At 31.9% G+C, this 14436-nt stretch overlaps 2 protein-coding genes and 1 pseudogene across 2 annotated transcripts; 2 read left to right on the forward strand and 1 right to left on the reverse strand.

Moving 5' to 3' along the window:
• The first annotated feature begins 786 nt into the window (after positions 1–786).
• On the forward strand, positions 787–4314 carry LOC108335612 (geraniol 8-hydroxylase). Its single transcript, XM_017571640.2, has 2 exons — positions 787–1778; positions 3594–4314. Exons 1-2 carry the CDS (start codon positions 873–875, stop codon positions 4218–4220), a joined length of 1533 nt encoding a protein of 510 aa, XP_017427129.1. The 5' UTR covers positions 787–872; the 3' UTR covers positions 4221–4314.
• Positions 4315–5345: 1031 nt separating this feature from the next.
• LOC108329191 (bZIP transcription factor 11-like) lies at positions 5346–5931 on the reverse strand (annotated as a pseudogene).
• Positions 5932–11837: 5906 nt separating this feature from the next.
• Positions 11838–13563, forward strand: LOC108323883 (UDP-glucuronate 4-epimerase 5). Its single transcript, XM_017556694.2, has one exon. The coding sequence runs from the start codon at positions 11965–11967 to the stop codon at positions 13252–13254; it is 1290 nt and encodes a 429-aa protein (XP_017412183.1). The 5' UTR covers positions 11838–11964; the 3' UTR covers positions 13255–13563.
• Positions 13564–14436: the final 873 nt, after the last annotated feature.

Below are 14436 nucleotides of genomic sequence, written 5' to 3' on the forward strand. Positions count from 1 at the left end.
ATGCATACAAATTCAAATAATATGAAACGAGATACCATATGTTCACGAGGATTGCCACACAAACTTTAGGTTAAAAAATTTATAGTATATAAGAATAAGAATGAACAGTTAAGAAAATATAAAATATTGTTTCAAAAAATCAATGGGAAATATAAATTGATACGAATGGAATCCAAGATTCATAAACTTAAATAAATGCTAAAGTGGAATCCTGAACTTCTTTAGACCCAACTTCACTAAAAAGTTAAGCTTCATATCATAACAATATTATTTCTAGTTGACTTTCAATTTACTATGAAACTATGAAGAAAGACCAATAACTCAAAACAAGCATAATTATCATCTAGTAATCGATTCGATTACTACATATTGTAATCAATTACAAAACCATAGTCCACACACAAATGAGACCAATTAAAAGTCGTTTATCGCCGTGACAACGTGTTGTGACAATGAAAGTTGTGCATCCCCTCACAATTTTCAATCTGAATAAAATATCGTGCGGTCCCCACGACTTAGCAAAATCATATAAAAAATAGAAAACGTGTTCTTATTATGTTGTGACCGAGGCCTAATTCCATGTTTTAGGCTTCAAATTTGCCTGGTTTGGAAAAAAAATATATATTAAAGATGATATTTATGTGATCATTTTGTAGCCTCCAGCTACTTCCGTTATCCACCACTGCCCATCCTTGTAGGGCAGACAACACTCATATTTGTCTTCATTTGTAGATTTTATTGCCATGCTAAGATTTTTCTTTATTAATTCGCATTAGAAGAGCAACGGTACTGTAACTACCTCTGTAGTCGCCATTCTCATCTTCTGATTGCTCCAAATATCCTCTCTAAGATTTCAACACAATAATATCACCATGTTCGCCCTCTCAACATTGGTTCTACTTTTCTGTGTCCTTTCTACTGTTATTTGCTACGCATGGCTTTACTTCTTCAAACCCAACACTCAGAGGCTTCCACCGGGCCCATCGGGCCTCCCTTTCCTCGGGAACCTTCTATCTCTTGAACCGGAGCTTCACACTTACTTCGCCGCCTTGGCCCAGATCCACGGCCCAATCTACAAGCTCCGACTCGGGAGCAAGCTCGCCATCGTCATAGCTTCACCGGCCGTGGCTCGCGAGATCTTCAAAGACCACGACACTGTTTTCGCCAACCGCGACGTCCCAGCCGCCGGGAGGGTTGCCACGTACGGCGGTTTTGACATAGCGTGGACACCCTATGGAGCCGAATGGCGGATGCTGAGGAAAGTCTGCACTGTGAACATGCTGAGCAACACCACCCTGGACTCCGTGTACGATCTCCGGCGCAACGAGGTGCGTAAAACGGTGTCGTATTTGTACAGTCGAGCGGGGAGTGCGGTGAACGTGGGGGAGCAGGGGTTTCTGACGGTGATGAATGTGATAACTAGTATGATGTGGGGCGGGGCGGTGGAAGGGGCGGAGAGGGAAACTTTGGGGGCGGAGTTCAGGGAGTTGGTGGCGGAGACGACGCAGCTTCTGGGGAAGCCGAATGTGTCGGATTTTTTTCCCAGGTTGGCGCGGTTCGATTTGCAAGGTGTGGAGAAAGAGATGAACGTGTTGGTGTCACGGTTCGATGGGATATTTGAAAAGATGATTGGTGAACGAGTGAAGGTGGGTGAAGAAAAAGATGGGAAGAAGAAAGAAAGGAAGGATTTTCTGCAGTTTCTGTTGGATCTTAAGGATTCCGAAGACGTTGATTCGAAGACGCCATTCACCATGACCCACCTCAAGGCCTTACTCATGGTACTTTCCTACACTTTCCAATTCTTGTTTTGGGTCAATTTTCTCGTTTGATTTTTTCACGTCTTTTTCCTTCTACGAACTCTCAACTGCACCAGACATCATTAATTGAAAAACCTACCCACGACCCCATCTCTGTCACATTAATTACTAACTTTAACCTCATATACAGTCGGATTTTTAATTTATAAAATCTAATTAATTATGTGTTATATACAATTTGGTTTAACTGACGTTTGATAATGAAGAAATAAATAAGGGAATGAAAGAGCAAAAATATTGTTTAAGATCAAAATAATTAGAAAAAAGAACGGAAATATTGATTATTTTAGTATTAGTAATCTTATTTGGTATTAACTATAGTATTTTAGTATTTAAGACGATACTCTGAAGTGAGTTATCCATCATTTTAGGCCTACCCACATATTTTTTAAATTTATAGCATATTTATATTGTTTCGTTTGATACTCGTATTAGTTGTACATCAACGAGTTTTTTTAATATATTTATAGAGTTGTCAAATTAATTCAGCTTATAAAATTTGGTGCTAATTTTAAAGTTGAAAATTATTTGAAAAAAATTCACAAATCAAATATTTATAAAGTCTTATGGATTAGGTCAGTTGATGAATTTTCTTTTATCAGGTTTATTAAGTTAAGTTAAGATATTATGTTGTAACTTAATTATATTTATTAGTCAGAATCATATAGTTTTTTATTTTTTAATTTTATAAAATTGTGTATATTTTTATTTAATTTTGATACACAAAAATGTTTATGTTATATTAGCAATGTTTTATATTTGATTTTTAATGAATAATTATTTTGAAAAAAATCATTTTTTTTAAATTAAAATGTAACTATTATATTTTAGATGTCAAAACTAAAAATAAATTAAAAACTTATTTATATATACTTTTTTTAAAATATTTTATCAAAATAAATTTACAGAAACTTTCATAAACACAAAAACATTCAAAAAATGTGTTTTTGTAATTGCATCTAAATATAAGTAATGTCTGGACTTATAAACATATATTATATTTTTAACTTTTTAAAATAATAAAATTATACATCTAAAGTAGGATTACAGTTAAAAATTATTTTGAATAACTTCTTATAAAACTAATATTTATATATTATTTAGAATAATAGATTAGAAGAAAATATAAATTAACTTTTATTTTTCAAAATCTATATAGAATAAATTCTACCAAAACTGCCTCTTTTTCTATTATATAATAAAAAACTATTCTGGTGTAATAAAATTTTTAAAATGTATGTATTTTTTTTAATATTCAACATAGCAGAAATATATTTGGATTGAAGAAGAAAAAAATTATATTAATAAATATAATACGAAAACTGTGAGATAAAAATTTACAAAACAAATAAAAAGAAAATTAAAAATAAATTAATTTAGTTTGAAAAGGTATCTACTCTAATCTTATTGTAATCCAATTTATATGGAAAAAAATATTATATTAAATAGATAAAAAAAATAAGACTTGGTTTTAAAGGAATTAACAACCACCCTTATACTGTTTCGTTTGACACTCTTATTAGTTGTACATAAACGCTTTCTTAATATATTTGAGGTGAAGAAAAATATGATTTGTAAATGCTAAATTTTACCATTATTTGAGAGGAGAAAATGGAAGTGATGAATTAACTGAATAATGTTATTCAATGGTAAGTATATCCGTATTCAAAACCTAACAAAATCGTGTACACTGCATCTTATTAATGTTAGAAAAAAAAGATAAGATTGGATAATTTCATGATTAATATTGTGCAAATCTCTGATGAACATAAACAGGATATGGTTACAGGGGGAACCGATACATCGTCCAACACAATTGAGTTTGCAATGGCAGAAATAATGCAGAAGCCAGAAGTAATGAAGAAAGTCCAAGAAGAGTTGGAAGTTGTGGTTGGAAAAGATAAAATGGTAGAAGAGTCTGACATTCGTAAGTTGCATTACTTGCAAGCTGTGATGAAAGAAACTCTTCGATTGCATCCTGCACTTCCACTTCTAGTCCCACATAGCCCAAGTCAAACCACCAATGTGGGAGGCTACACCATCCCAAAGGGTTCTCGAGTCTTCGTCAATGTTTGGGCCATTCATAGAGATCCTTCCATTTGGGAAAGACCACTGGAATTTGACCCTTCAAGATTCTTAGATGCAAAGTGGGATTTCAGTGGCAATGACTTCAGTTATTTCCCATTTGGATCTGGAAGAAGAATTTGTGCAGGAATAGCAATGGCTGAGAGAACAGTTCTGTATCTTCTGGCAACACTTGTACACTTATTTGATTGGACAATACCACAAGGAGAGGAGTTAGATGTATCAGAGAAATTTGGTATTGTTCTAAAAAAGAAAACACCTCTGGTTGCCATCCCCACCCCGCGATTCTCCAACCCACACCTTTACAATTTAATATAATATATTTGTATTTAACACTCGGTAATCCCTGATTACCAATGCCACATGTATTTCTACTTCTTTCTTACATATTCCAGATACTTCACCAATATCATCTCTTTCTATCTCAATATTTTTACTACAAGATTTTGCTAGAGTATGTTGAAAGTACGCCATCTAACCACCATGGAGATGGTGCCTTTAACTATTGCTTGTTCTGATGGATGAAAGAGATATTTCAATTTTTAAAGATTATTGATATTTTAATAGATTTTATTTTTTATAATATTTTAATACAATACACATATTATTTTTATATTAGATTTCAAATACGTTAATATAATAATAAATCAATAAAAAAATTACATGTGTATTATATAAAAATATTATCAAAATTTTTGTGTCAAAATATTTTTTTTTAATTTTTAAATTCGTTTTGTTTACATTCTTCCTTTTTGCCATTGGGTGCCGTGTGTTGCACTGTTTGGATAATGTTTCGTTGGCTCTCTTTTCTCTGTAATATTTTCATTTTGGAGTTATTTGCATGAATTGGTAATGAGTTAAATACATTTTCTCTTAACTTTTAATAAAATATTGTTATTTACTAATTATTTCAAGACATGGATTAATAGATTCGATTTTTTTTTTAATTGAACTCAATTGATAATTATAATTGAACGAACTATAACTAATGACAATAGATTAGATTGTCTAAAGTTGCTTTTTTCATGAAGGCACGATAAGGGCAAGCAAGCAAGGATTTTGGAGGGAAAGAATAGCTGATTATAAGTTTAGAAAAAGGAAAAGAAACCAAATTAAAAAAGAAAAAACTCTTTCCATCGAATTTCATATATATATATATATAACGCTCTGTTATTTATTTAATTTAAACATTTCGAATTATTAAATTATTTTTATTTATATTCTAAATTTTGCTAAGCTTGTGTTAAAGATATTATTTAGTTGATAAATGAAGACGGATAATCTAAATGTGAATAAAATTAAAAATGAGTTTTACATCAGCATTTTTACGAAGTTTGATTTTTTATACTTGTTTCGGGTTAGCCTAATTAAGAGAGTTACTCCCTCCACCACCGCACATTTCGTTTTGCACTTCTCCCTTCCTCTTATACCCTTCAATAATATTTAAACGGATCTGAATATGCGTTGGATTTTTAGACTGATGTCAACATCCGTGCACCGACATTCGTTAAAGTATAACATATATGCAGAAGCCATGATCGATTGGCTGAGATATGCCATGTTGAAAGGGTTGTTGAAGAAGGTGCTACTACCCTCTGGATTCAAGGAAGGAGGTTGGAGATGGGCCCGGAGGCCCAAAGACACCATTGGTGGTGTTCAAGAAGTGGTTGATCTCGTTCAAAGACTCTAACCTCTGGCTCAACTCGCTTACTTGTGCTCTCAGCACCGAGTTCTCCGCCTCCACCGCCAAGTACTTATGGGTGGTGAGGGTCACTGATGTCAGAATCAGGTGATTCTCGTTCCTCAACTAAGTCACCAATGATGTCAGATCATCCAAGTGCTTCTGCTTCCTCATTCGGGATCGCCTCGTCGATTTGCAGTTCAATATCATTCTCTTCCTCTTTCTCTCATCCATCACCCCTGCAGATCCTCCTCTGAACCCGAATTCTGAAGCAGAGACGACCCTAAAGATGTTCCACTCGACGAAGCCATCCAAACTGACCAACACTCAATCAAAATGTAAGCACACAAGAAAAATCAAACCTTGGATTGGAGGATGCAGGACCCAAACACTTAAAAAACCAAAAAAGAAAAACGCTGATGAAAAATAGTAGTAGTAATAGTAATACAGGAACTATAAATAAAATGATTGATTCTGGGTAGAAATCATGAAACGTAGTAGAGCCAATAAAGGAAGGCGAGAAGGACGGATATCAATACGAGTTACTCCACCACCACACACTGCTCCTCGGATGTATACACTGCTCCACGGTGTTCCACAGATGTTGATATCCGTGGAACGACAAACGGATGTCGTCCACGGATCCGTTAAAGAATAACACCGGAAGAAGTTAAATTAATGTAGGGTATTTTTAGAATAAAAATAATAAAGAGAAAGTGTAAGAAGCATTTGGGGTGGTGGAGGGAGCAACTCTCCCTAATTAATTCCTCCCAGTTTTCCATGCCCAATAGGGCCCATTACTTCCTTGGTCCTGATAATATTTTGGTCTTTCCTTCTTGCATTCCCATAATTTCTAACTTTACCCTCATATTTTCAAAATAACATTTTGTTTATTTAAAAAAAATAACTAGTTTGAGACCGTATGTACGCACGGATATTGATTTCTTTCTAAAAAAACTTGTATTAAAAATTTAAATAATTATTATTATATTTAAATAAAAAAATATTAAGATGATTATGTTCAAATATTATAATTATATATAGTTATACATATAATATATAAATAGAGTTTAATAAAATAAAAAATAAATAATTAATTAATTTTTATTGTAACATATATTATAAGATTTAATTATAAATAAATTTGTTAATACTAAAATTTATAATAATAATTAAATTGGTGATATTCATAAATTTATGTAATATTTTTTATAATGTTGAAATAAATGGTTAAATATAATAAATATTTGTTGTAATTAAAAACTAATGTTTTTGAGATTTAGTAAGTATTATCAGTATAATGATTATATGATCAATTAAATATTTTAATTATATATTATATTAAAATAAAATGTATAGACATATTATATAATATAACTTTCTACAGAATAAATATTACACGGAGTTGATATTGACACTATGAATGAATTATAGAAAATAATAATATTTTGATATGAATTTTTTTATATTAAATTAAAAAAGTACATAATAGTTTATTAGTAATGTGTAGTAAAATAATATCGTGAATTTTAAATCTATCTCAATTTCATAATACTAAGATGAAATTTGCATTTGTTTATATACTTTAAAAGAGTCTTATTTGTAGTTGATGTAAGAATTTCAAGACATATTGTTTAGACATCAAATGAACTTGAACGATATGTTAATTTATTTGCTCTCGTTAAATATATATCTTTGAGTGGTACATTATTTTGATTATTATAATATTTTTCTAATGCTTATTCAACTAATTAGTATATCATCATCTGAACGACTAATTATAGGTTAAGTGAAAAAGATTTTATAGAAGAGATAGCATTGTGGCATTTGTGTCACAAAATTTAACCATTAATTTGGCTTAAAAGTATTATAACTTTCACGTTCACATGATTGTTCAAGAAGTTAAGGGTCTTAACGTGAGTGATAATTTAAAACACGTATGAGATACTAAAAAAAACACAAATTTTATAAAAAAAAAAACAACGAAAAATTTCAAAATAATTTCTACTCATTCTTTTTGACAAGTTTAAAATACAATTTTCAACTAAATGGTTTCACTCTTTACCTATTTTAACTACTATCATCACTTTTACTCTTTTTAGTCCAAGTTCAAAATTAATGTAAGCACTAAAATCAATTAATGCAATCCAAACACATAAATAAGAATTTCATCAATAATTATTGTCATATTCTCATATCAATAAATTAATTGCAACTTTATGAATAAAACTACACCAAAACTTCTATAAATATAATAGAAATGATTAAAATAACTACAACATGATGAATTAGTAGAGTAAAGACATATATCTAGTAAAAATAAATAAAACTATGAAATTCTCACAAATAAACCTAATAGAGTAAAAATGAGTAAATCTTCTAATAAAAAGAAACTTATTCCAAAATAAGTTTTCATCGAATAATTTTTTTCCATAACTTGTTAACTTATGTACAATAAAAAAATAGAAAGAGAAAGTTGTATAGAAAAAAATGATTATTCTTAAAATAAAACGATGGCAAAGAAAGAAAAAGAATAAAAGGAGGCCAAATTCAACGGGTCTTACCATGTACAAGTTAAAAAATTGGAGAAAATATAGCAAACTTTTCTTATAAAAATTGTCTGCTTAAAAAAAAATTTGTTTATGGTGTTGAAATGTTTAAATTATCATAACTTTTCTTAATTAAACATGATACACTTTTAATTATTCTATTAATATATGTTCATCCCCTTAGTTCTAATATTGAAGTGAATATAATTAAGTCAGCACAAGTAGACAAAGACTTTGACGAGGCCAAAGTCTACATTTACAAAGGCTAATGTAGCATCTTCATCATACATCATCCTGCTACATTAATTCTCACTAAAGAAAATTGGATGTGTTGTTGCTGAATTAACAGTTGAAAAACCATAAATAAAGTGTACTTCATCTAACTGAAATTATAAAACAAGATACCTACTTCACCTGCTATATGGAAACCTTGTTTCCTTGCTAAGTCTTGTACCTTTTTCTTTAACTAACTAAACGTGCATTACTCTATTATCACATCTTTTATTTATTTTTCTTTTTTTATCTCTTCATCTTACTGCAATACTTTTACAAAAAGGTCTAAAAAACATTAATAACATTTTTAAAATTCTGCTGAAAACAAAAATATGCATTTAGCTATAAAAAAGTAAACAATATATAGCTAATAAAAGAATAAATATGCATTTTAGGACATGAGAGAGAACTTTTTTGAGAATTTGAATGTCAAATAATTTTCAGAGAGGTTGGCAGAGAAATATCAATCAATTCAACGTCAATGTAGTAGAGGTAAGTAAATATATATTGTATTAATATAAATATTTATTTTATAGTGATAATATTGTATTGAAAAGATAATTTTATCTCACCTAATTAGTTTATAATTAATTACATGACTAACAAATATGGGATAAATTTATGTCTATGACAAAATATATGTTATTATAGAATAAATAAAATTTTACATCAAAAGCATAACAATAACTCAATTAATTGAAAAATATATTTTTTTTATCTGTATATAACCTATCGTTATAATATTTTAAAATAAATATGATTTTATGTCTTCTCGTACGCATCACTATTTTTTTTTTGTGTTTTTAGAAAAACGGTTTTGTTTGACCTAATTAGCTTATATTTAATTAGATGACTTAAAAAATGGACTTAAATATTTTCATATAAGTTATATATATATATATATATATATATATATATATATATATATATATATATATATTAAGATTATAGTTATTTGATAAAAACGTCATCATCTTTCTAAACTCCTTTGTATTCTCATATTTTTCTTTAAAATACTAATACCATTTTACATTTTTAGTTCACTGGGAAGTGAATTTGTAAAGGAAAATAAAATTTAAGACATTTTGAATTGATTATAATTTGTGTTAAAGTAAGTCTTTTTATTAAATATTTAGTTTTTTTTTCTCAATTTTTCTTTTGAGATAAGAGCTCGTTGGATCATTATATGCTAGTTTAGGTTTATTAGAAGTAGATAATATATATAGTTTTATTGTGAAGATATGCGAAGGTGAAAAAGTTGAATGAGGTATGTGAAGGTTTTCTGTTGCAAATACAGACATTCACCTTAACATAAGAAATTGTGAATAATTTTTATAGATGGTACTTATTATTAAATCAAGTGTTTGTTTCTATTTTTTATTTATTTATTGTATATGTACTTTCTAATATATATTGAACAAATTACACCAAACTGATCCTCCATGTTAGGATGAAACATCAATGTTGGTCAGATATAACTAGTCATCCAATTAAGACAAACATATTAGTGATTAAATTTAACAAAATTAGACCGTGATTAACCCAACTCTAATTAGAAGCTTATAGAAAAACCTATAAAAATATGTTGTAAAAACTTTTGTGATGTATTTATTAAAACATTAATTACTAAATCATTTGAATATCAAACTAACTTGAGTATAAGAGTATTTCTAAATGGTATACTTAATCAACTAAATAACACATAGAAAAATAAAATTGAAAATGAACAAAATTATTTGAAGGGAGAATCCCATACACCAAAAGCAAAATATATATATATATATATATATATATATATATATATATATATATATATATATATATATATATAATATGGAATTTCATTATAAGCTGCCATAATTATTTTATACGGTGAAAATGCATGAGAGTTGTTTTTAGATGTAGTTGTTCTATCAAATACTATATATTTAAACGAGTTAAAAAAAATATTTGGATTGATATTGGTATTTTCTTTATGTGTGTATGTGACGTAGACGGATTCCACTTGACAAACAAGAGATGATTCATAACTTTGTAGATAATGGCAAAAATATTTGCATTGAGAGTGGTATTTATTTATGTGTGTATGTGAGGAGGACCGCTTTTGATTACACCTTACAAACAAGACATTATTCATAATTTTGTAGATAATGGCAAAAACACAAATAATAAAAAGGAGATGAAATATAGTCACGAAGATTTTATTGTCTCTGTAGTATTTTGTAGTCAAGTTTATATTATTATGTATATTTCTTTTGAAATTATTTAGTTTCATTGATAACTAGATATACATTTAGGGTGTAAATATTATTATTTAGATATTACATAAATTGGTCTTATCATTTTTAATTTATTATAATATAATATAAATAAATATCTATTATCTATAATTTAATGTATTCAGTGGTGCTAGAAAACATGTTTTTTACCTAATCCCTGGAAGAAGAACGACAAATATAATATAGAAATTGTGTCAAAAAGAGTTTAGCACAAAAGATTACAATTAAATGTAAAATAAAATATTTGATGACATTTTAGAAAATCAAATTAATATAGCATTACCATGTGATATCTGTCAACCTGTTAAAATGCTGTTTTCGAATGTATAAAAGCTCTGTTGCTACTTTGAGGATATTAAAAACTCTTTTTTATCCAGATTTATATTTGTGACATATTTTAAATTCATATTCATTAATATTTAATATATGGAAAGGAAGCAGTGATAATAATCTATGAAAGTGGATTTGTGGCATTTAGAAATTCATCACCAGTTACCTATTGCAATGAATCATTTATCAATACCCTGAGATTTCTTACCCAAATGAGTTTATTGCTCAAGCTGATCCTGAAACTATTGCCTTATACATTAGTTGTTTTATGGAAGATATAATAAAAATATATTGCATTTACCAAAATAGTTTTCGAAACCAAACTCAAATCCTTCAAGATTGTATTTTCTGGGCCGAGTTGCTACGGATTTATGTATGGACCATCTTTCTACAGTGCAATAAATGCACTTTAATACACTAAACAGAGGAAATGAAATAAAAATAAGAGAAATAATTTAACATACTAAACTTCCATTGTTTATCTACATTTATTATTTTTAATTATTTAAAATTTAAATATATTAATGTAATTTTTCGTTACTTTCATGTATTTATTTTAGGAAATAATTTTATTCAAAATAAAACCAGACATTAAATTGAATAGGTTTCCTTACAAAATTTTAGATTTTAGTTTCTGAATAAAAATATATTTTAATATTTATAAAAAATAAATATATACAATTTTGTAATAATAATTTTGAAAGAGTACAATGTAGAAATAAAGAAATGAAGCTTAAGTTAAAAAACAAATGCCACGTGTACTTTGGAAGCATCCTAATGGAAACGTGGTATAAGTAAAACAGATATCTGAGTTGGGTGGTGGAAAGAAGCAAAAACGAAAAAGTAATCAGAGAAACCCTTTTGTATCCCTCATCATCGTCTTCCTCATCTTCATCAGATAAAAAAAAAACTCAAGCAGTGCTCATTGAAAGGTGTGGTAGTTGAATGAAATGTCGCAGGTGAATGAGCACCACGCGCCCTCAACGCCAGGGAAATTGAAGCCAGAAAAATCCCCGTACATCCACCACCGCCTCCGCATCCACTCCTCACTCTCCAAGCTCACTCTCTGGTCCTCCTTCTTTCTCGCATTCATCCTCTTCCTCTTTATCCTCTCCCCGCCGTCTCCCTCCGCCTCCCCCCGCCGCGCCCTTGGCGACTCCTGGGGTGGTTCCCACTGGGAGAAGCGCGTCGCCAAATCCGCTCGCCGCTCCACCTCCTCCAGCCTCACTGTGCTCGTCACCGGCGCCGCGGGCTTCGTGGGCACACACGTCTCCCTTGCCCTCAAGCGCCGCGGTGACGGCGTCCTCGGGCTCGACAACTTCAACCGCTACTACGACCCCAACCTCAAGCGCGCGCGCCAGCGCCTCCTCGACCGCGCCGGCGTATTCATCGTCGATGGCGACATCAACGACGCCGTGCTCCTCCGCAAGCTCTTCGACGTCGTACCCTTCACGCACGTCATGCACTTGGCCGCGCAGGCCGGGGTCCGCTACGCGATGCAGAACCCTGGATCCTACGTTCACAGCAACATCGCAGGCTTCGTGAACCTTTTAGAGGCCTGCAAAAACGCGAACCCGCAGCCCTCGGTGGTTTGGGCCTCCTCCAGCTCTGTCTACGGGCTCAATTCGAAGGTTCCTTTCTCGGAGAAGGACCGTACAGATCAACCGGCGAGTCTCTACGCGGCAACGAAGAAGGCTGGCGAGGAAATCGCTCACAGCTATAACCACATATATGGGCTTTCCATAACTGGACTTCGGTTCTTCACGGTTTATGGGCCATGGGGTAGGCCCGACATGGCGTATTTCTTCTTCACGAAGGATATTCTCAAGGGAAAGCAGATTACCATATTTGAGTCCCCCGATGGTGGAACTGTGGCGAGGGATTTCACCTACATTGACGATATTGTGAAGGGGTGTTTGGGGGCTTTGGATACGGCCAAGAAGAGTACTGGGAGTGGCGGGAAGAAGAAAGGGCCTGCGCAATTGAGGATTTTTAATTTGGGGAATACTTCCCCTGTGCCTGTGAGTGAGCTTGTTGCGATTTTGGAGAAGCTTCTCAAGGTGAAAGCTAAGAAGAAGGTGCTTCCCATGCCAACAAATGGAGATGTGAAGTTCACTCATGCTAATATTAGTTTGGCCTACAGGGACCTTGGATACAGGCCTACCACTGATTTGGAGACCGGCCTCAGGAAGTTTGTGAAGTGGTACCTTGAATTTTACTCCAAGAAGAGCTCTTGGTGAATGGTGATGTGATTCTTTTGCTTTGCTGCACAAGTCATTGTTCCCTGCCCCTATTCTTTTGGCGCCCTGTTGATGATTGTATTTGGGGGTTTAGGGGTTTAGGGTGATCTACCATCATGTTCTGCTCTGTCATTTTTCTTGTAATTTTGGGTTTTCTCATTTTCATTTGAATGCCGGCCTGCCTTTTAGGTTAGCCATTGTACATTTTTTAGTTGAGACTCTAGAGATCGAATTGATATTTTACTTATTTGTGCTTATGGACTTGCTTTGCTCTGATTTTGGTTTAAACTAGATTGTTATTTGGTTGATGAATTGTGTGTGTTCTGCATGTAATGCTAATTCTTGTGGGTATTACATATGTTTGGTGCAGATTCTTGATGTTAGATGAGTGTGGTATTGTTGTAAATGCAGGTATAGACCTGTTTTGGTGACTCTGAATTATCAGGATTGTTGAACTGTCATTCAGAAGGCTATTTGATTTAACGTTCCTGCCTTCTGTGGATTCAATTTTGGGTTGATGACTGATTCATTAACAACTGACTTAAGAAATGGTATTGAAACCAAGATAAAATGATAAATATATATTTGGTCATATATGGCATTATAGTCAGGTGGTTTGCGATGATATGCGAGGAAGTTTGATGGTTTCAATTTGAATCAAATGCTTCCTGACACGTTTCTTTCATATTTTTCTGGGTTTAGTCTTTTCTGAAGGATCAAGAGTAGCTTAAACCAGATACAGATGCTTTGTGACCTTAATTTTATCAGTTTCGACTATGTACCTTCTGGATTTCGAAATAAGCTTTGGTCAAGTGCATGTGCGAGTAAATTGACATTTCAATTGCGAGTTGTTAAACCTACCGATGAATCGGTTTAGTAGGCAGTGAGCTGCAGCATTCGCTTTGACTTGCGTAATGCCCTCATCAGGTAGTTATACCATGAGGGGTTGCGATACGTAGTAGCTCAAAATTCTGGCATTCAGAGACTTTTATTAACTTTATTTTGTACTATTTTTTAAACTGTTTGTCGAGTTCAAGGTAAGTAAAACTTCATTTGTCAGCTAGAGTTGATTTACGACAGGCTATCTTGCTGCAACTGTTGCGTAGTTGGCAGACAGTGATTGAAGAAGCTTCATACCGGTGAAGTTGGATTGTGAAGTCTTCATTCCTCGTTTTAGGCGAC

The sequence above is a fragment of the Vigna angularis genome, chromosome 1 (genome assembly GCF_016808095.1).
Source record: "Vigna angularis cultivar LongXiaoDou No.4 chromosome 1, ASM1680809v1, whole genome shotgun sequence".
Lineage (NCBI taxonomy): Eukaryota > Viridiplantae > Streptophyta > Magnoliopsida > Fabales > Fabaceae > Vigna > Vigna angularis.

Bases quoted from the DNA above. Each gene is read 5' to 3' on its own strand.
- LOC108335612 (XM_017571640.2), top strand. From the start codon at position 873: ATGTTCGCCCTCTCAACATTGGTTCTACTTTTCTGTGTCCTTTCTACT. The intron at 1,779-3,593 runs GTACTTTCCTAC...GAACATAAACAG, and splicing joins ACCTCAAGGCCTTACTCATG to GATATGGTTACAGGGGGAAC.
- LOC108323883 (XM_017556694.2), top strand. From the start codon at position 11,965: ATGTCGCAGGTGAATGAGCACCACGCGCCCTCAACGCCAGGGAAATTG.